The sequence below is a fragment of the Bombus vancouverensis genome, chromosome 9, assembly GCF_051014615.1.
Source record: "Bombus vancouverensis nearcticus chromosome 9, iyBomVanc1_principal, whole genome shotgun sequence".
NCBI classification, from domain to species: Eukaryota; Metazoa; Arthropoda; class Insecta; order Hymenoptera; family Apidae; genus Bombus; species Bombus vancouverensis.
The window spans coordinates 12,596,673-12,619,515 of NC_134919.1; the positions used below are offsets into that span (position 1 = coordinate 12,596,673).

Sequence of the window (22,843 nt, forward strand, 5' to 3'; positions counted from 1 at the left end):
CCAACTAGAAGGAAATAGAGTTGAACGTACCTGTTCAGTGTCAAGCAGATGATGCGATCTAGGAACATCGTCGGAGCCAGGCTTATGGAGGTCAGGCACAAGGTTCAGCCAAAACGACAGTCTGTGCGCCCTGTAGTGGTTCTTCAGCTTCGACTTGATCTCTGGAAGCATGGATGAAGTCTCAGCCGGGTCAACGAAAGCGAAGGAAAGGAGTGCTACTGGTAGGCGCAGACGGAGAAAGAGAACGTCACTTTTTAGAGAAAACGAGCGAGCAACTGCGTACAACCTACTCGCGCGATAACCTCGAAAAGCCGCCTTTTCAGCGGAACCTTTCCACATTAACAGCAGGGTAATTAATTATTGTCGCGTGGTAATCTCATAGAGAAGGCTGCTTCGTTAGTCAGTACGCCTCAAAGCTCCAGCACTCGGCGACGGTCATAGGACGAGAGAGTTAGACATCAACCCCTTAGGCTGACTATGCGCCGGCTTTTCTACTTGCGGCTGCGCTATGGCACTGTTCGAGCCAGACTGCGCCCTACCGAGCGAACTTTCATGCGCCAACGATGTGTTCTGCTCGGCCTGACGATTTTCCATCCCTTTTTGCCTCTCTCGTTTTAGTGGATCGCGTTCGAGAGAGATCAGAGTCAAAGACTAATGCGACACGCGGAAGCCTCTCGTCGACTTTCGTAAAGTCACGATGAAATGTTACAAGTTGATTTTGATCAAAAATAGAGTCCAACAAAGGGACGAATTTTCCATACATCCAATAAAGAGCAACTTGGTGTTTGAAGTTACATTTTTATTTCACGCTCCTTTCATCTCCCGCCGTGTTTTCTTTATTTTTTTTTTTTTTTTTTTCGAAAACGATGGACAGAAGCAAAGAAACGGTGCAAATCGGAGCCAGTTGAGGGGCGAGTCCATTCTCACAATGGCGTTCTATTTCAAAGTCGCAACGCGATCCGAAGATAGGAACGTTAAACAGTAAAGCGAGTCCTGTCCGTTCCTGACAAACTCTTCTTCCCGTCCCACGATGAAGATGAGAATTATGCAAATAAATTTTCGCTGATCCTCTTAGTTACACGTACGAGATGCGTGGCAGCCCTGCAAGACTACGTTCATTATACACGCTTCACGGAATAATCGGATTAAATAATAGTTTCTCGGTTCTATCTCGAAACGAGACGCAGGGATTTCCTCGAATGCAGGGAACAACATACTCCAAAACGTTTTTTTTTCCATTCGTTTCAGTTTTCCGAGAATCTCCTTAACGAATAACCTTTACTCCGTCTCTAAGCGATTAATACCTCGTAAATCTCGAGGTTCGTGCTGACGTAGAATTGTGAAAACTGAGGCTAATTGGAAACTCTAGCGAGCTGAGATTACGAGGGGAATTAGAATCCGTGGGAATCGAACACTTTCCGAAACACCGGTTCGTGATACGCGGATTTTCTCGCAATTTCGAACCATCTTGTCGCGATAACTCGGGCCCTTGATGGTTAAACGCGATGGAAAATTCAAACTACCAGATTCGTGGTATTGGAAATCGTGGTTACAGCCATGCATAAATGGTACTGGAACTTAAATGGAACTCTTTCTAATTAAAATAAAAACCCTTCTACTTTTGTTAGAAATACTTTACTACTGACGATCGACTGAAAAGTTTAGGCAAACTCAATTTCAGCCTCACCTATGCTCAGGTACTTCTTGTGCACCGTTTCGTAAGCAATCCAATCGATGTTCTTCAACTTTGTTCTCTCGGGTCTCAACGGTCCAACGTCCGGTGTTCCCTCGTTCGGATTTCTGTCAGCGTATACACAGGATGATCGTTAATTTCTCGTTTGGACAATCGGAATAGCCGGGGCTAGTGCTGCAAAATGACTATTTCACGACTCACCCGGTGCGTGCGAAGTTCGTCAGATAGAGTATCACGCTCTCGGACAGAGTGATCTCTGGCCTTGTGTAGTTCTTGGGCCAATGGGATAAACCACCTACCAAGGGTGCTCCGAAAAAATATGGTAGATCCTCGCCATGGATGCAGCCTGGTCTCTGCGAATAAAATATTCGTGAAACTCCCTCCTTTTTCTGTTTAAAATTGGAAGATCGTCGAATAAAGATTTCTGCGAATAAAGATCATTCTCCTGCCATAGTTCGGTATGAATCGACGAAGGAAAATTAAAGATTGCTTTTTTCGGTTTATAGAATAAACAAGTCACGCTCGCAATGCAAGTCTGTCCCAAAGTATTGATGGCATTTTAACGACGTAGGATGTCGACCGTATTTTAAATGGAGAAAGGATTTTCTAGCTATTGAGAGGAGGAAAGAACGGAATGAGCACGCCATTATATGTGCTCGACTATCCCGGTTTCGAGATTACTCTGACCTCTTAGTTGTTCGACTTGACCATGGAGAAAGCAATTGCTGCCCTTTAGAAACCTTTCGTTCCCTCTCTGAACGATCATTCGTTCCAGAGGAAAAGAGACGTCTCCTATTTTCCATCTCTTTGTTTTCCACAAAAATCGATAATTCGCAATCTTCTACTTACCCATCGACTATGGTTCGTTGGAAAATTGTTTTCGACTTTGTTCGCTGCTATTTTATAAGATTCGCGCAATTTTATAATTAGAAGCAGCTTTTTTTACTGGACAAATTTTACCACTTTTTGACACAGAAAGTATCAGCAGACGAGTATTCTGCAAGACGTTACAAAGAGATACGAGATGTAATATGCATTTAATTTTACTCTAAGAGAGAATATGAGGTGGCATGTTGAAAAACACACAGAAACAAGACTATCGTCATAAAGTAGAAACATGGTGCACGCGATAAATCCTTCACTGCTTCCAGACTTAATTCTGCATAGGTCGTTTGCCGCATAAATATCCTTTTCTCCTTTGAGACTGCGAGGGAAAATTTACTAACATGTTGAAAATAGGAGCAGCAACGCGCGAGTATATGGAGAAACGTGAAATACGGCGTTTGTTTAAAAAAAACTCGCCATCATTTCTGCAAAGTCTAACCGATAAAGCGCTTTTAATGCGGTCAAAGGTGTTAAACGATCTACTCTTACGAGCAACGTCGAATATTCAATTTGCAAACGAAACGGCGGCTGTTTCCTGTATCCCCGGCGATGATTTTCTCTCGATCGAATGGATTTTTGGGTCGAGAAGTTCGAAAGAGAAGAAATAAAGACGATTCGTTTGGTCGAGATCGAAACTTCCAGGTTAGAAAATTCCCTTTGAGCTTGCCGGAGTAATGGAGACCTTCTGCATCTTTTGTAGCGCCTCCGTTTCCTTCCTAATATTTTCCTTATCGATTCGCGGCGTAAGACTTTGTTGCCTTTTGAAAATCATGTAGTTCGTTGCACTTCACTGAATCCGTTGCCTCAGCTTATTTTCAATTTTCTGACGGAACGGCTCTCCGCGTTACGTTCTCGCACAAAAGAGTTGGCAAACACCATCAAACTATGGTAGATACTGTCTTTATAATCTACATTCAATCAAAGATTCTTCCTGAGCGTACCAATGGTTCCAAAGATCGAAACTTTGCCACCGTATTACGGATATCAATCAAGGAATCTCTGGTCGTAGTAGCTGCTCGACTAACTCTGTAACTTCGCCGTCACTCCCGTGAAACTGTTGGATGAACTTTTGCCCTTACAGTGAAAAGATCTCGAGATCTTTCAGCGAATAGTTTGGCAAACAAGTACGCACACGATTTCGTCGATCTGACAATTCGCAGACAGATCGTGTGCCTCTTCTTCGATGCCCTCTATCCTTCTCGCTAGTTTTCTATCCTTTCCACGATCTTTGAATGCGAGTCATTATCAGGTTAGTTACGCGATGATGTTGTTTTTCTCCTTCCAGAAATTCTTCTTCCTCGAAACCTCGTCCTATGTCATTATACAATTTTACATTCCTTTTCTTTCCGTGTTTTTACGGGTCGGCTGCCCCGTTAATTATGCCCCGAAACACCGACTGCCTCTATTTGCTCTGTCGCTTTCATCACCGGCCGCTACTCTGTATTTTTTCGTCCGTTTTAATTACGAATCGCCATTGTTTACCTCCCTCAACGAGTTTTACCGGATTGAATTTTATTCTTTAGCTTTTCTGACCCGCTGCCCTTTCTCTTCATCCACGCTCTCCACTTCCGTTTCCATGAATCTCGTATCCTTTCGCACAGTCAGAGAATCTCCTTCGTTCGTCCAGATCCTTTCTTCGCTTCCCTCGTCCAGATGTAATCGATACGTCCGACTCTCTGCCACGCTGGACACCGCTGCGCTCGACGAGCGCGCTGCCACGAAAACGAACGGCCGGAAGCGTTTGTATTGTCTATTCGAGAACTCGGCCGTAGCTTCCGGGAATAGTTTCTCGCGTCTTCTATGAGAAAAGACTGGAATTTTTATAATGGACATTTTTCCATGCGGCTTATTTCCTTTCCTTTCTTCTCCGCTGCTTCGAGAATGCCAGACTTTCTTCTTTCTACATGCTACGTCGATGGTATTAGTTCTTCTGTAAATTTCCCATGCTCTAGCCCCTAATACGCAGCCTGCATTTCTTGCTAACCCTTTCATTCGCTGTTCTCTGCCTTCTCGTTTTGCATGAGAATACCGCCACCCTTCTTCCCTGGTTGCAATCGACATCGTTACCGAATTTGCAATTTTCTGGCAAATATTCCGACGTGACGACAAAAGCAGAACGTGGAGAATATCGTGACGTTATTTCGAGGAACAAAAAGACGATAACTACAATTTTTCTTGCTTTTATTTGCGATTACCGGTCACAGTTCTCACACGTATTTTTGTATAAACTTCGCTTTAAATACTGGAAATTTGATTTATGGTACGAAGCACAGGGTGAAACGAAGAGAGGCAAACGTTTCTTTCGGTACTGCAATTCATACGATTATATCAGAAGGCGTTAATGCTCTTCTGTATGGTTACTGCATAAACGATTGGACGGTGCACATTCGATGATCTAAATTTAAATTTAAACCCGCGCTGTTGGTTGCCTTTGATGTCCTCCTCCTTATAACGCGACAGTTTTGCACGTTTCGCGTGCTTTTTTCTCGTTCTTCGGCTCTTTTATCTCATAGTAAAAAGTTTGTTCCACTTAACGGTCGGCGATCGTTCGAGTAAAAGCAATTTCCGAAGAATCATCGTCCCCCTGATAAAGCTTTTGCTTTCTGTAATGTTTCGGTGGCTCTTTTTGTCCGCGTATAAAAGGATTTTATTGGGAGTTTTATTCGGCGAAGCTTTAGAAATCTTTATAATCTCAATTTTAACGCTTCTGGTATATTTCTTTTATAGGAAAGATTCGAATTAAAAGTTGATGTCGCCTGAATTTATTTCGGATACCTAATCTGATATTCACCGACATTCTAAAACAACGACGAAATTAACGATGGAAATTCGAATTTTGCCAAAGTGTCAGATCGCGTTTATGCGAGTAAAAGGATCGACATGTGCTACAACTCAATTAAAATTCCGACTAATCTCGAAGGATTTGTTCACCTTTTTCTGATTAACGTACATCTCGCGTTATACCGCTGTTCCTTACGATAATTAACTTTATCGTTCTTGTTACACTACCTGTTTCCTTCCTCATTTTTGAAACATTTTCACCGATGAAAGTTTCACTCTGCAAGGTAACCGAATTCTCGGCAGTGGAAACGCCGTCTCCTTTAAATTCAGAAACTTTCAGCAGTGTTTCTGCGAAGTAAAAATTTGTTTCTTTGGCGGAAGTTAATTTCAGTTTGAGCGCAGGTTAACGAAATTCTTCTAATCTCTATTAATATTCGCGAGTGAAATATTTAATGATGTTTGGTCGGCGAATCTAAAATCAATGGCCGGACGAAGCGCAGCATTGCCTGCCGTTTTCGCAATTTTCGCCGATTACTCGGACGATAACTCGGTGAATCGCGAATTATAAATGCAAATTGTTCGACGTATCAGCGTCGAATTTATTAATTATTCGTTATGGAAATCTATTAACGAGTTCAATTTCAACGTTAATAATCAATTGCCCCTTTTCTTCTTTCTTTTTCTTCTTCTCTCTAGTTTCCAACTTTTTTCGATCGATCGATCGATCTTTGAGAACAATCCTTCAAGGAACTCTTTTGAGATCCAGCATCAACGATCCGGCAAAATGTTTCGAGCGAAAATGATCGACAAATTCTTAAGGACTTTAAATACGTCCACTCAACCGTCTTTGATTTTCATTCCTTTCCTCTACCCCGATTCGTAATTTTCTGCTTCCCTTTTTTAACCTCTTTAGTCTTATAGAATAATTTTTCCATGGAGGCAAAACGTCAAAGTTCTCCTTGATGGCCCAACGTACTCCATCAAAAACAGTTTGAAGCCTTTACGAAACTTAGTAGTTCTTTCCGTTTGATACGATGTTCCAAAGGGCAAATATTATAAAATATGAAATTAACTTGTCCTGGTAACTATATTTCTAGTAATAGGTATCGATAGTCGATCCTTCTCTTCGACATCCTCGTCCTCGTTGCCGCAACGCTGTCGTTAATAAGACCGCGTAGTCTTTGTATCTATTTCGAACGCGGACCTCAGAATTTTTCAGCATGTTTCCCCTCAACTACCGGGCCCCTTTAAGCCGTCTGTATACACGCGTAATTGGCAAACGGAAGTTTAATCTAAATTCCGTTGCCACTCTGTCTTTACACAGTTCCACTTTGACGGTGACGCGTACACAGCCTCACTTTGCAAACTCGACACACGAGTAACAGAAATTTTTCGCAACGGCTGAAGGGAAACCGTTCCCAAGACTTTTAAAAAACCTCGGATCGTCGTAGCTTTCGAAAAGGTTTAGCTTGAATAGAAAAGATAAATTGAAGGTTTCCGAAAGCTATTTTATTTGCAACTTCAATTTCGTAAGATCTTACGAGCTTCTTGATTTTGATTAATCAAACCTTTGCTAATGGAACGTTCCACGAGGATGTATAATATCACGCAAACCGATCGATGAGCGCTTCGTTTTACCAATTCTTGGAATTCTATCCGGGTTTCGAAGCGGGTTCGTTGAATATTAATCCTTTCTAGGTTGTAATTCCCTCGTTCTCTTTCGCATTTATTGGAACAAATCCCGCGATGCCATGGGATCTGTCATTTCGATTATCGTTATAAATAACGGCTACACCCTTCCATTGGATTTCGATTTTCTGCGGCCGATTCTACGCGAAACATCTCTATATTACATTTATATACAGGGACCACGTGTCTGGAAATTTCGTTTAACGGCATCCACTTATTCGTATCGTATATTACAAATTTTTTCTTTCGTCAGTTCGTGCGCAACTGGCTCGTCCGACCAATACGTACTTTTTCTACTTGCGCGCTGCCTCCATTCAGGAGACTCACGTATTTACATATATTTATCAAGCTTTTTCCAACCGTAGCGTATGCGCGTTATATCATAATATTAGACGAAGTAATTTTCCCACCGTTACCCAGCTTTTCCTCCGCTTTTCCGGAAGTCATTCCCTCCATCGTTCCACTCCAGTATTCTTCGAAATTCTGCGACATCGCTTCGAAATTAATTTCATTACCGGGCGTTGTACGGTTTCTCCGCAATTAACGTCGCCCATATCGAACCGCGCCCGTTTCCTTTTTCAATTCCATTTAAATAACGACCACCGCCGCCCCCACCCCTTGTCGTCTCCGTAATTGTTCAGGAAATTATCGGTAACGTTATCGGGCGGCGTTGATGATAACCGAGTATATCCGCGGCGAACCGAAACTACGACCGGAAACACCGAGTTCTAACGTGACACACAACCGATCTCGCGCGTCGCTGCACTCCCGTAATTTTACAATTTCCCTTCGCACGTATCCGCTTCCTGCGCGAAGCGACGCGTCCAAGATATACCGCGTAATGTACACGTGCATGCGGTAATAATATAATCGTACTCGGGAAATTCATCTGCCGCAGTTTCAAACTGTTCTTCGTTCACTTTCCTACAGCCGCAGGCGGTGGAATGGATACAAGTTTCAGAAATCAGATACAGCTAACGCGTCAGGATTTGCAGAACGATCGAATACCAACCTCTCTATGTAAGCTTATTAATGTTCTATGATTTTCTAGAACAGAGAGAATAATGTGAGAATATTTTTTTTTTGAATAGGAAAATTCTCTAAAGTCTCGATTTCGATGATCTTTCAGGTACAACAAACTATAGGACGTGAACATTTTCGAGGAAATATCAGGATAGTACCATGAGGTTTCGAACTCGAGTCAATTTTCTGGCAAGCACTTTGCTCACTCAGCCACGGTAACCTTTTATCTCGAATGGAGTAGCGGTCACCTTTTTACGAAAACTCGTGAAATTATATTCTTTCTAATAATTCTAATTTCAATAGCCGGGGAAAAAGTAATTGTTATAAAACACGAAATTTTCATTTTGCATACACCGTAGTTATTTCAATTTTTGTACGTCGAAATGAAACATTTTTCGAAATCCAAAGTTTCCCGTAGTTCCAACGCGCAGCGGTAGAACTTCTTTCACCGTTATCGTTTTTTTCTCCACCTGTTATCATCACTTGCTACATTTTTCTTCGAACGTTGTATCAAGCAACGTGGAAGCGTATACAGTGGAAAAACTTTGCCCGTTGGGGTTGTTCGCTTGCTGTATTTATATCGCGTATTCTTTAAGTTTATAGAATAGAAGTGGAACAAAAAATTTAGTTGCGCGGTGTCGAAAATTCTCTGTGCCATCCTTCGGTGCGACGTTTTATCAACGAAATGAAGTAATTAGGCGGAAAATAACCAGGAAACTAGCGAACGACTGCACGAAAAATTTCCTCTGTGTCCCCAGTTTTGTTGGAAATGTACATCTCGTGATATCGTAGACGCGTAAATACAGCTAACTCTACAGGAAGTTACCACGAATTCTCGTTGATTCGCTCTCTCGAAATCCTTTTTTCTCTTTTTCGTTTTCCAAGTGGAATATCGAGCTACCGACTAACGATTATCTTTCCGCGGACAAGAAACAACGAATTACGGCTTCGATAATGGATCCTGGTTCGTTTGATGTAAGGAGAAATTATTTTCGTAATTAGACAAGTTTGAGAAATAACTATCTACATGGTGTAAAAAATGTAAAAGCTTCGAAACGCTGCGAAATGTAGAAATGCCGGGCCAAGTTAATTTTGACGACCTATTTCACTCTATTGAGAAGGAGCGTATTATCTTGGTTTTGTAAAAAGTTCCAAAAAGATATTGTTAATTTTCACGGTGAATTTTGTAACTGAATAATTTTACACGACAAAGGTTTTAACGATGTTGAAATATTTCATACGAATCTCTTCGATGTTATATTTACATTTTCATTGAATCAATTTCGCGTTATTCATTTATTTTCGTTTCTATATTCTGGTTTTTCTTTTATTTCAGACGTTTGCAGTAGAGCGTGTTGATTTGTTCTCGCGTGAAATAAAAAGACTGAAGTTTCGTTTGTCTTGCTGTGATTTTACGACGTCCGTCAACGCGAAGAAATATATCAGGAAAGTATTGCCCAATTTAAACAGAAGAATACATTTTACCTCGTTTACAATACGTCCGTCGAGCTTATGTTTACGATAATGAACGAACTCTCCCCGAGAAACACAAAACCACCATTACAAAGGGAAAATTCGTGGCGTTCGCCGTTTCAAAATACGATGCAAAGCCGTGCAAAATTAGCCGGTGCTTCTCAAATTATAAATTAACACGTTTATCAGGTATAATCTCTTGTTTGTTGCTCTTTCGTTAATTCACCGTAGAATATTTTATACTTAAACGCGTGAGACGAGCAGCGCTGAAGAACGTTCGACTTAACGAAAAGGAATTTTCATCGAAAGAACCAGTTTGATCGATCCTCTATAAACACGATTTATCGATCGACGATTCCGTTTGCCACGCGAAACGCAATTTTTCTAGTTTCACGCTTCGTACTCCGGCAATGGAAAGCGCCTTTCATTTTGCGCCACTAAACTACGAAACGTCATGGTGGAAACGGATGCGCGGCCTGAAGAATGGGATTTAAATTTGAATGAACGAGGAGGCACGGTGAATATGCGAAGAAATGGCGTAATGTATCATCGTTAGTAATAAAATATACGAGATGTGGGTTAATGACTGGCTCCCTGATTGCATTATGGATCATTTCGCCCTCCTATCGCGGTTACCGTTACTTCCAAGAACTTTTTAACTCGCTTACACGTTTTGTTAGCAAAGCTGAATCGTTGTAAACGTACCTGAGGATAATCGCCGAACTTTGTCTGATAATCGAACACGTACAGGTAAGAGTTTCGATGGGATTGACTGTGAAGGTCTGCTGTTCTCGTAGCTGGTGCCACGGTGTTGGCATCTCCTAAAGCTTCCAAGGTTTCGTCTCTGCAACACAGAAAGGAAAAAGTACTTTCACAAATGGAAGTTTGCGAAACAAGCAAAATGAAAATTCGAACGGATCGGCTAAGATCACGTGCATTCAGAATGATGCAAGTCGCGTTTTACAAGAGTATTAGAACTTTCCTAGAAATTGGTTGCGAGAAAGGACATAGTTTAATCTTTGCGCTCACTTTATGTTCACTGGATGTTGAACAGGTCGTTCCCAGTCGGTATACTCGTTGATTATCGTCGCCAAGATCTCTGCTTGATGATACGTGTACGTGTTACGTACAAACTCGCGTAGAATTTTTGTTCTTCTGTCAGCCTCGATCCCGTACTGCGCGTCATCCGCCGTTAAAGCGAAATACGCCTCCGATCGGACAACACCGATCATCAGATCGTATCTGGAATGTAAATGGTAAATCAATGTGAAATTGTTTGAGCCGTTTTTTACTGGCGAAGCTTGGGCAAGTGACATTGTTTGCTGTATTAATTACAGAGTTTAATAGCATTTCATTGACAGATCATAATGATGTAAATAGTTTTGCCTCATTATGTCGGGATTATTCATATTTACGTATCATTTCGAACACGAACGATGAAACAAATATTACACGCTGATCAATATATCAAATACATGGATATCTACATCCTGATTCTATTCTGGCTAATTATCGAGGAAAATACTGCGAAAATGTCATGGAGGACGTCCGAATGGCGTATTATTGATCATACTTATTGTACTCGTTTCTATATTTCGTTTTATTTTTCTTTTCACATTTCGCATATTTTCCCGACGAAAAAAAAAGATCGATGACGTTCTGTTCTTTAAACTAATCGAAGGCGTCGATCTCATTAACTGTAATTGACAAGGTAAGTATATTCCTCGTACTACGGTAGAAGGAAAATTGTTTGAAATTTAATACGTTCGTAGGAACAGAGTGCGCGTGTGTATATGTACATGGCGTAGAAATGGAACGCGCCTTTGTTGACGCTCCATCGTCTTCTTCATTAAACGTAACATAATTACACACACGGTTCAGCTGTTCCATTCCTCCTGATTCTTCGTCCAATGTTCACCCGATGAAAGAAGGTAATAGAAATAGATAGACAGATGGAAAGCGAAAGAGTCTCTCTATTCGAGACAAATTAACTCGGCGCTCTCAGCGAACCGGGACATTCAGCGATACTCACAGGAACGTCGGCGGGAAGAAACGCGGCTCGTTTCAACGATTTCCATTCCCTTTAACGTTATCGTTACGCGTCTGATAGCGCGAAACCTCCGCAGGATCATTTATTTATCGCGGGGCTAAAGGCGTTGCAGCGAAAGGCTACTGCTTCGATCGAGAATGGATCGAGAATGGAACACGAGTGAAAGCACGAAACGCACGAACGTTCGAAAGAATCGCGACGACAAAGGGGAACAAAGACCGATCGCGACAAAGGACGAAACGTAGAGAACTAGTTGACGAGGGTAATTCAACGATTTCGGAATTGTTCTGTGTCTAACAGTTCTCTGCTCGCATATTATTTTAGGACACTCGAAGATTCTCTTTTTCAAGTCTAAATGAAAATTAATTCTGATCGCTACAGTACCCATTTTACCTCAATACGACCGCAAAACGTTAATACACCGTGCTTGAATATGCTCGTCGAGCTCTTTTGCTGTCCCTCTAATTGTTTCATGTTAATGATCTTTTCCTTGGAAATTAAAAACAACTACCTTTTCGTTTCTACCAGCCAATGCTCATAAAATTATGCCCTAGTCGACATTTAGCCGTTTCGTTATTCGTTGTCGGAAGTCTTTGTGCGACTCCGTTCTCTTCTCGTTGAACGCGACGGGTAAAAACATTTTTCCACGACGATACACCGCTCTATAAATACTCGAATCGTTGCTCGCCGTGTTGGCTGGCTAAACGTCGCAATCGTTAAATTACTCCAACAAACGGAATTGCGTTTCGGACAGGAGACTCGTCAGGAAACGATGGGACAAAGGGGACGTACCTTGTCGTCCAGCCGCAACAACGAAAACTTCTAAAAGGAAACTCGAGTAATTAAAAGTGCCGCGCGTACACGTGTTCGCCGCAGGTGTAAAACGATTAAAAGCAAAACGGTGGTTCATGAGTGGGAGCAATCGTAGCGGAAAATGAATACGAACGATTTGAGCGGAAATTAAGAAACCGAGTTTTAAAAAAATGGACGACGGTCAAGCACAAAAGGGTAAAGGAATGATAAAGTGAAAAGGAGGCTCGAGTTGTCGTCTTTCGATTCAAACTAATAACAAGTTTCTGCTAGGACGAATGACGATGCAATTAACGAAATCAAAAACACGGTGTCGTTGGAGTTGTAATATCTCGGGGAAGAATGGAATAAAGAACAGGCTAGTGACGGCAAAACAGGGAAGGTAGAAGGTTCGAGGTGGAGGTAAAAGGAAGAGTACGGTGTCGGCGAGAGAGTGATCAAGGGAAAGAGGGAAAATAAAAAGCGGCAAAAGATTTGACAAGACAGTGAAGCGTCGCAAGATAAAACGAGCGGGACGGAAAAAGGGAAGGAGGAAAGTGAAGCACGTGCGAGCAAGAACGGGGAATACAGGGGAGGGAAAATAGGAGAGTGGAGAAAGACGAGTCGTACTTGTTGGCCACATTTCACGTGCCGAATAAGAGAGACTCGCCGCTTTTTCCTGTGGATCTTCCCGGTTAGTTAGCATGCTCCGTTTAGCCACGTAACGAGACCGCTGTTTTGTTCCAATCCTACCTGCAACATGTTATATACCATGGACGTATCCACGATTATGCGGGATAAGTTGAAATTCACGATGAAACCAAACAGGCATACGCTCCATGAATTTTGGGGTAGATCGAGAAATCGTAGTGAAATGCCAGGAGAAGATTTTCGCGTGTTTACCGGACAATTGCAAACGAAATTAATCGTAAAATTATGAAACACCTTATCATTTCTAGAATATTTATCATCCCCGAGTTTTCTTGTTCTTCACGCGTAATATTCAGGCGTTTGCAACGGAAAATTGGATAAAATTCTAGGATATTCGAATATACAGGACGACATGGAGGAAAACGCGAGGGAAAGTAGGAGGAAATGAAGAAGGACCGAGGCCGGAAGTACCTCGAGAGTTTCGATACGACGTCCTTCCGCATCAAGATGTTGTTCAACGTATTGATCGTGTCCACTTGCAGAGTGAAATCCTGATCGTCAGGATCGCCTGGATCGATCACCACGCCGTCTATGCTGGGTCCGAAAGCAGGCGCGAATTCCAACCCTTTTACGGGGACCGAAACCAGCGCGTTCAGCGGCACCTCTCTCAGACATTTGAGCAATGCCTGGGGATCACCTGCGGCCTGAACAAACAAGCAAATTTTTAATAAGAAAAGTACCTATACTCGTGCGATGAGTACGAGAAATCTCGTTTACAGATGCTACACGCGCGGTAACAGAGACGAGTCGTAAAGAATAGGTAGGTTCGCGGGTAAATATGTAACTAATGAAAGAAAGCAAAAACAAAAGAAGAAAAAGGAAGAGATAATTACGTTAGACAATGGGTAGCATTGTCACAAAGATCAGATCGATATTGCGGTACCTCGAGAAGAGGTGAATCGGCGATTGGTAAACGCGAGTTGCACAGAGCGGAACGCAATGACGATGCACCGATTCGCTTTAATTCGGTCGCACGCAAATGAATTGCTTTAGTGACCGGCCCTGTAATCGCCTTTGGAAATCCTGCTCTCGACAGACGTAGGCTAGCCACAATCGAACGTCGACCGAGCTGCTGTGTCGAGGAAATTTGGGGGGATGAACAAATTGCACCCCCTGCAGGTTCGTCGATCTTGCGCGAGAGCATCGATTCGTTGGTTTAACGAATTTAATCGACGCCTTAATATGTTGGAGTGCTGGTCGGAAGCGTCGACTTCGCGGAGGAGTTTCCAATTTTCGAACGAACGGAGCACGAGGGTGGACGGCAGGAGGAGATGGAAGGTTTGACAATTTCGCCGGGGAATTTTTGGGGGTTGAAGCACATCGCGGCCTGGTTTCTCGCTCCGTGATTGGTTTCCTCTCGCCTGCAGCCCTAGCACAGATTCTCGCGCAGCTAAACCGTAAAATTAGACCGATAGGTTCTACCTCTTTCTCGTGTACGTTCGATCTCGGCCAACCGACGTAAAAGATCGAACAGGATTTCATCAGATTTAGCGTTATAATTTTCCAAGTAAATTTTCGCCAAGGATAAATTTTTGATCGACGTTTCGATCTTCGGAATTGATACGTTTCTATGTAAAGTGGCGAAGCCACTTATCTTCGATTCGACGATAACGTTCAATCTCATTCGAGATATTCGTGGCTTCATCCGCGAAGCGTCTCTCGCATTAAAAATCGCGAGAATCGATCCGAATTCGAGTGCACAACGAAACGCCGATGATCGCCGCTCGCTATATTTCTAATCGAACTGTAGCCCGCAGGCTCTCCAAATCCGATACGAAATTAATTTCGTCATTTTTCGCCCGCAACAAATTCAATCAATTCTGACTGGACCGCGGCTATCGGCTCGCATAACATAATCCCGTATCGTTTTCCATTTCGTTCGGGCTGTCCCTCTTTTTTTTTCTTTTTTTTTTGTTTTTATTTTTACCACTCGACGGGAACAACGGGAAATAGCGGCTGTAGAGGAAGAGGAGTTGGTTCGGGAAACAATTGGGACGCTCTTACCCCGATTTCGCGTTTAATCGTTATTTTCAATCGGCTGCAAATCGAGGATCTGTTTAGCCTATCTAGAACGTGTTTCGCCGGGGAATAGAGAAGTGGCTACGAGTAGCCGTGGCGCATTTGGTATTGCCTCTCGACGTTCTACGATGAAATCGAGATTCTTTCTCCTACCATGTATATTCCTCTACAGCTGCAGTTCTATTCGTTGCAATTGTTGCAGAGGGTAGCAAAGATCAGCGTTTGATTATTCCATTCGCAAACTTGGAATCGTGGCAGCGGATAGAATACGGTCTGAGTGGAAAGGGATGGTGCATAGCCAGACACTTTGTGCATTGGATATGACGGTATTTGCGATATGTATTTATATTCATAGGGAACTTTTTAAACGCTCCGATTAAACCATTACGGCATTCCGTTTGACAGAATCACCAGGGATAAACGGTTCGTATACGATGGAGGTTTAGCGAAATAAAGCAATAGTTCAGTCCAATCACTAAAATTTCAGTCTCGTTCAATTTCAATGGATGAATTTCAAATAAACGGAGTTTCGTTGGATCATTTGACAAGCTAACAAATCGATGCCCAGTTTCGGTAAACGTTCTGCAAACTATCCTTCGTTTAACAAATTTTCCCGAAGTCGCGTTCGTTACGGTGTTTTTCAACAGCCAAGAATCCGCTCGCGCGATACAACTTTAGTTCCACCGGTGAGCGATTTCAGAAATGCGGCTCGAGCGGATATTGTCGCGACACGGAAGCATAACACGGAAGCGTAACACGGTCGTACATAAATTAAAGTATCAAACGAAACCGGCAAGAACGCGATGTTTTTACATCCGTTAGTTACGCACTAGCAATTATATTAACGATGCATTTCAATTAAGCTAATATGTGCGGAGGACATCGCGCAACAACCCCATCGGGAGTTGCAGCGCGTTTCGCGTTTTAACGCAGCCAACGCATCGCGATACGAAAATATCCCCTACCGTCCAATACAATTAAACTACCGGCGATACACGATCGAAAATAATGTCCGACGTTCGGTTCAGTATTTTCCAGGAAAGTGTGTGTTATTCTTCGTGTATCTGTATCGTCATCGCATCTCGCTTTGCTCTTCGAGTCTCATTTTTTACATTGTTCCCTCGTTCCCTTTTATGCGCCGTTCTAATCGCCATTAGTACATGCGATATTTTCCGATTCTCCTTTGTTTTTACGACATTTCTCTTGATTGATAATTTTCTGCGTTTTCGTTCTTCTGTATTTTCTTCCTTGTGCCAGATGTTTTGAAGTATAAGCACGATATACCGTTCTACCCTCGTGCACGCTTCAGTATATGCTTCCCTGGCTGATCTTTAAGTTAAAAGTTCTCTTCCTTCGTGTTTTAAACATAATTTTTAATCGGGTGGACTACGCTCCAGGTAGTCGAGAATTTCTTGCAACAAGAAAACTAATACGGTTGTACGTTTGTCGGTATCGTATGTACGAAAATATTGAGAAAGAGAAAGAGAGAAGGAGAGCGAGAATTGTTTCCCTCGCGGGGAATGTCTGACGGCGGTTTATTTGCTTCGGAGTTGTCGCCGAACCGGAGACCTTAATGTAATGCACTCCGAGCAATACTCACCCACGAGCAATTTAGATGTTTGGCAACTTGCAGAGCGTAATTTGCAGCTCCTCTCACCAGCGCCCATGGTGAAAGCGCGCTACCAGACATTAGAACGCTGCGATGAAACAGCAAGCCTGCAACAATTAAAAAGTAATGACCGATGGTTATCCATCTTGCGTACGTACAACTACACACAGCCGTACAACTACTACTTTGCCAGTCCGTAATTTCCATCCTTTCCGTCGGACCATCGAAACAAGAAACGCTTTGAACGCAATTAAAATTAATGTAACAAAAATTAACGTACAGATAAATCTTAAAAGTAGCGATTTTTTCTCATTAAGTTATTATCGTGAAAAAGATGGAGCGATTTAGCCAACGTAGTCTTCATCCTTGCATTGCCGCGAATTGATCTGGTCGCTTGGCATGAAAGCAGCACGTGTAGCAGTTTAAAAATATGATCCTAAATGGCTGGGCGAGAAAACCCTTAGCCTCGCGGATCTTTGCTTGCCAAACAGCTTCGTCGGTTTCCTGCCTTTCCGCTATCATAAATCATCGACGAAATAAAATTGAATTGGAGAAATTTCGAAATCTCATTTCGACTCTCTGCGAACGTGGATCTAAGGGAAACACGATGTGTACTGTAATATCGCGTTTCGCGAACGCGATATGATTTTATCGACCTCGATATCCGTAAAACAGGATTTCTCATGGAAGTTACTTAAATCTTAACCGTCGTTAATCTTCGTATCGGTAAGGCGGTGTTCGCCGAGTAACATTATCGCGACAGTTCGCCAAGGTACATCATTATCTCGGGAAAGATCCAACGATGCTACGTTTCGAGAGAAGCAGCAGGATTTCGCGTGGACTCGATACATGTTTTCAAGCAACCGGTTATCGCGGTTTCGGCTGGCTTCGTTAGAGAATCCAGATAACGTTGTTTCGCTACTCGGTAGACAAAAGCTGCTTCTCCCTCGTAATCAGCTGGCTGAGTTTAATCGGAAACTTGGGAGTCGTTAATCTTCGTATCGGGGCGCAAAGGATTCGACCTCGGAGATTTTGTCGCTGGATACTCTGATGAATTCGCGACGCCTGCGGTTTTCTGTCGTCCTTCCGATCTCTGTGTTTCGTCCACGGCTGAGAAATAGATTTTACAACGACCAACGAACGAAGAAAAGGGAAAAGCGTAGGTAGTCGGAGATACGTAACAAATTGGTTTCGTCAATCGTATCGATGAACCGAGCAATGATCGGGATGTCATCGTCGGTGACGTACGTCCACGTGAATGACTGTGTAACGATGAAGGCTGTCGATACGCGTTCGAGAATCTTGCACGAATACGACTCTTATCATCTCCTCAAGTGCGTTGATCCATTAGCTACGACTAACACCGATGTTCGTGTTTCAGCCGATTCAAACAGTCTATCCCTTGGCTGTCTCCGTATGTGTCACTCAGACGAGACAATCGGTGACTGACGGTTTCTCCAACTAAGTGCGTTTCTGAATACCGCGCTGTCCAAGTCAGCCAGTTATAAATACGACATACATAGATGCATCTACATAAATGGCTCGTTATCGTTGTTAATTTGTAGCCTCAAATTTCCATGTTTGCATATGTTGAAGTGGTCACCACTTCTAAGAAAACTCTACATCTGGTCTTTTTAGTTTTCTCAAGCACTGACAGCGTGTAGACAAAAGACTGCGACGAAGACAGACCATGAACAGTAGACAGGCGACGTTGGCTTCGGGGTTTCCAGTTATTGGCTAACACAGCTAGCGCGCGGATCTGGACCAGCTCAAATTGTATTCTTACTTATAATTACACTTCTATTTAAATATATTTTCTGCCTTACAATCTATCCACGAGTTTTCTCTGTTTACACATCGAATAACCTCAATAGCATAGAATCGCCGTTAGAGAAGAAATTATCATCCGCAAATTTGACAGCGATTTCTTTCGCAATTCGCGCACGTTTAATTTTGCAAAAAAAAAAAAAACTAGCAGCTTTCATGTAAACACATGGTCATAGTCCCTGTCGCAAAAACACTCGTTAAAGTGTTATTACGCAGCATGATTGCACGGTATCCACTCACGGGAAAATTAATCTGTCAACTTGCCCATTAACATGCACATTCCGTGTTGGACAGCAAGTAAGATGGAGTAGCTCAACATCCGTCGGTTTAAAGTATATTACACACTGAGAGGTACGTCTCTCGAATTGTTCAACCATGAGTTTATCACTTTAAAACTTGCTCTCAGCTCGGATAATAAACGAAGCATGTCTCAGCCAATGGCTCACTTATACCATTATACTTGCACCGTAGACTAGACCGAAACGTTATTGAGACTAGAAGATCGAAGCTTACGGACTTAGAGCTATTTGCATTTCATAATTTTAATATTTACTAGGAGAGAGTTAGGTGGCATTTCGATGAATCTTTGTTTAGAATTTACGCTAAGGAGTATCAAAGGTGTGACGATGTCCGAATCATTTGAGTTTGGTGAAAGTCGTGGAAATGCTCTTACGACGTTCTTTCGGAATATTTCGTGCCATTTCTATCGCAATACCATTAACGTTAAGTTCCGCATATAAATTGATGCATCGTTTTACTCGTATTCGTAGGATGCCTAGGGATATAGAGAAAAGGCTGCTGCGATATTTCATAAGCAATTTCTCTGACGTACATTATCTTGATAACCTGCACAAGTGAGAAAAATGCGAGACTTGGCGTAATGCGTACTATTACCACGCATACTTCAAATTACTCTCTTTTCTTCGGAACATTGTCCCTGGATACGAGTGGAAAGCGTTCAACTCGTAGAAATAACACCGTGATTGCAAATTTCGCATTCAATTTTTCCAGTTACTCTCAACGTTTCTCTATGAACGCGAGTCGATCTATTTTTATCGTAACGTTATTTTAGTCAAACAACGAAACAACGCAGAGTCCGGAGTTTCTGCGAATGAAATATAAATGCTACGAACCGACGTATAACTACGATCTCATTCTATTCATTCTACTTATTGCTGTTCCGAAAGCTATAAATTTCGAATGATTCTCGCCCGAATGCATCGCATGGCAAACATATTCGAGATATTACCAAATATCAACGCGCTGTTTTTTCCTCGGCGATTTTTCCTTCCGAACGTCACGCTTGGTGTTCGTTTCCGGCAAAGCTTATTAACTTATCATCCACGGCAGTTGTCAGCATCGCCGTGCTTCGGAGAAGATGACTATGCCTTTCCAGTCGAGTTTACGAGGGAATCAAGAAGAGGATCAAGGAGGTAGAGGAGGCACAGAGAAGAGGGCAGCGAGGGGTCGGACAGTAGAAGCTTACGTTCGCTGGTAATATTCATAACTTGCAAGCGGCTTACCGTCCTCTTCTCTCGTACGAATGTTTATGCGGTCGATATTTAAATTAACCGACCACTTGAACAAGTTTTTCCTCTTTTCTCGCGATTATAAATACAATCTTCAGCGTGAATATTCGCGGTCTCTCGCCGCATTAACCGTTCCCCGTTCGTATTTCACCTTACCTTTCTTCTTTTCTTCTCCTTCGCTGTAAAAGAATTGAAACCTCCGAGGGAAGTCGTTTCTGCTCGGCGATCGCAGTTTTCATCGATTTCGTTTTCTTCGCTATGAAGCCGACAAGGAACGAGTAAGCATCGCGGGAGCCTTCGTTTTGCTCCATTTCATTTTCGTCCATCGCACCGGAAAAATGCATTTTCCAGTTGCATTTCCTGCCTTTGCGTATCTATTAATCGAACCGTGATTCACGGCCACCGCAGGGATCCTCGATAGACACTTTATTTTCTGTAAGCGGAACGACGATGTCGGGCGACGTTTTTCTTCTTTTTTTTTTTTGAGAATTCAGAATTTTTTCAAATCCTCCAGGGGAACGAGAGACGTTTCTAAATACGTTTCCATGGATGAAGTAATTGCAAGGCGTTGTTGAATTAATTGATAGGATACCGTTTCTGGTAACGACACCGGGTATCTATTGGTCACGGAGGAAAATATGCAAAGCGTAAAGAGCGCCGTGGGACCCGTGTCAGCTAACGACGGTAAGTTATTATACTTGTAAAAAAATGGCAAATCGGTCTGCATGAATAAAAAGTATCCGAATACGAAGCATCCTTAAGCTGCTTATCTTTATTTTGGTATCAAGAATAACGAAACGTTCTTTCGTTGAGAAAAGTTTGCCTCTTCAGAAATACTAACGCGTACGTGGATGTGCAGCTTTTTTACTTAATTGAAGCACGACTTCGAAAGATGCAATTTAATAACCACAACTATACGTCAATGTTACTTTTTCTAAGATAGCCTCGGGCCATCGATATGTATCGTCGATATTTCAAGATTCTCAACTAAAAGGATCGATACGTATCGTCGATACAATATTATCGATATCTATTGACAAACTACAGTTTCGTTGAGAACTTTGGAATATTGACGGTATCATTGATCGTCTGAGAACAGCCTTAGACTTTTCACCGCGTTTCCCGTTACGTCGCTTATCGCGTGTAACATTTACCAACGTATCACGATCGGGAAATAAGAAATTATCTTATTCCAGTTGTTATAAAGTTCGTCCCTAAAGAGATCAAACTACATTTTGAGTACTACGTTTCGAACTCTCATGCAATTTTCAGAAATTCGAGATTCAAGTGCCGGCTGCCCGACACAGATTCATTAGCGATACCTTTCAAGACCTCGAGTTACCAGATTGTTGGTAATAAATGCACAGGCTGCGTTGCACGCGTGCATAGACACATGTGCGTCCGTTGCTGCGCTGCCAGCTGTACGTCATTTCACAACACGGTAATGGATAGTCGAACATGCAATATCGATCTGTCTTTTCCTCCGCATCTTCCGTTCTCTCGTCTTTTCCGGTCCGAAAGTGGCCGCAGGCGTCGCGACACGAACTTTTCCCAACGATCGTTGTCTCTCCGTCACGTTAAATTCGTGCTATCTCGCGTTTCATATTTCTTCTTCTTCTCATACGCTTCTATTGGACCGTATTTGGAACGTTCTCTGTTTTCGTATTCGAAGCTTTTCGCTAAGTTGAAGCTAACACGCGGATGAACAGCGCAGAGACGATTTCGTAGGCGTGTATTGATTTTCTCAGCCGAGTAAAAATATGATCGAATTTTGTTGCGTCGACGGTATCAAACGAAAAGAGCGGAGAAACTCGGATATCGCAATTAATCAATGTGAGGTTGCTCAATGTTTCTTCAGTTTCCTTATGCACGGATTACTGATAAAAAGAAAAATCATCTATCGCTGCATGTTCTAATTAAAATCTTTCAATCTATACATTTTTCACATCCGCATCGAAGCGTTCAGATTTTTTCCAATTATACAGTCCAGATGAGAACGCAATCGCAGATTGGAAAAATATCGATATCAGCCGGCGGAAGAGTCGTGATTAGCGCGCGCAACATCTCAAGCGATCCCCCAGGCTAAGGGTTAATCGAGAGAAGCGAAACTGGGCCGATAACATCGATTTCGTAGCTCTCATGTTTTATTGAATACGCTCATTGGTCATGCCAGTGTTCTCCTCTCGAGCCGGCACTCGACCAAGGAAGAAATCGTTTCGTCGTCGGCGACGCGAGGGATTCCTCTTACGGTCAGAAACGGGCACAACGTGAAACGACCTCGTTAGGGAAGCGATTTGATCTATGCCTTTACTCGCGATTCTTTTCTTCCAACGCTTCGACAGCGACCGTATTTTTGTTCTTGTCGAGAACTCGAGAATCACCCAATGATGGTAACTTGGTGTTATCAAAGAACGAACGGTCGACACCCATCGGGCGAATAAGCGTAGATGCGCCAAAGCGTAACGAGCGCTCGGAGATCAAAAATTTTAATTAATAGATCGTTCGGTTGGTTTTGAAAGGACGCGCTTACGAATTTCAATTGGTCAGAAGATCGCGGATGGCAATTTATCAAGCTTGAAGGAATACGCAGACAACGTTCCATGGCTACGTGGAACGCCTTGTGCTGTACCTGTGGATTCAAACTGAGACAGCATAGCCGGCAGTTTATTAGTAAGACGAATGGAGCCCAAAGGATTAATCAGCGAGCTGTGACTTAATGGATGATTTGTGGTGTCGAATTTTGCCCGGTATCTACGTATATTCTA

The 22,843-nt window shown here is 42.6% G+C and overlaps 1 protein-coding gene across 1 annotated transcript in view; it reads right to left on the reverse strand.

Annotated features, from left to right (window-relative positions):
- The window catches only part of Nlg3 (Neuroligin 3), a 223,640-nt gene that overhangs the window by 2,693 nt on the left and 198,104 nt on the right, over positions 1–22,843 (reverse strand). The window contains exons 4-10 of the mRNA XM_076621446.1: positions 16,714–16,829; positions 13,506–13,738; positions 10,574–10,786; positions 10,250–10,388; positions 1,895–2,046; positions 1,688–1,800; positions 31–161 (exon numbers count right to left, since the gene is read on the reverse strand). Coding sequence (XP_076477561.1) covers positions 31–161; positions 1,688–1,800; positions 1,895–2,046; positions 10,250–10,388; positions 10,574–10,786; positions 13,506–13,738; positions 16,714–16,829 — 1,097 coding nt within the window. The remainder of the gene's footprint in view (positions 1–30; positions 162–1,687; positions 1,801–1,894; positions 2,047–10,249; positions 10,389–10,573; positions 10,787–13,505; positions 13,739–16,713; positions 16,830–22,843) is intronic.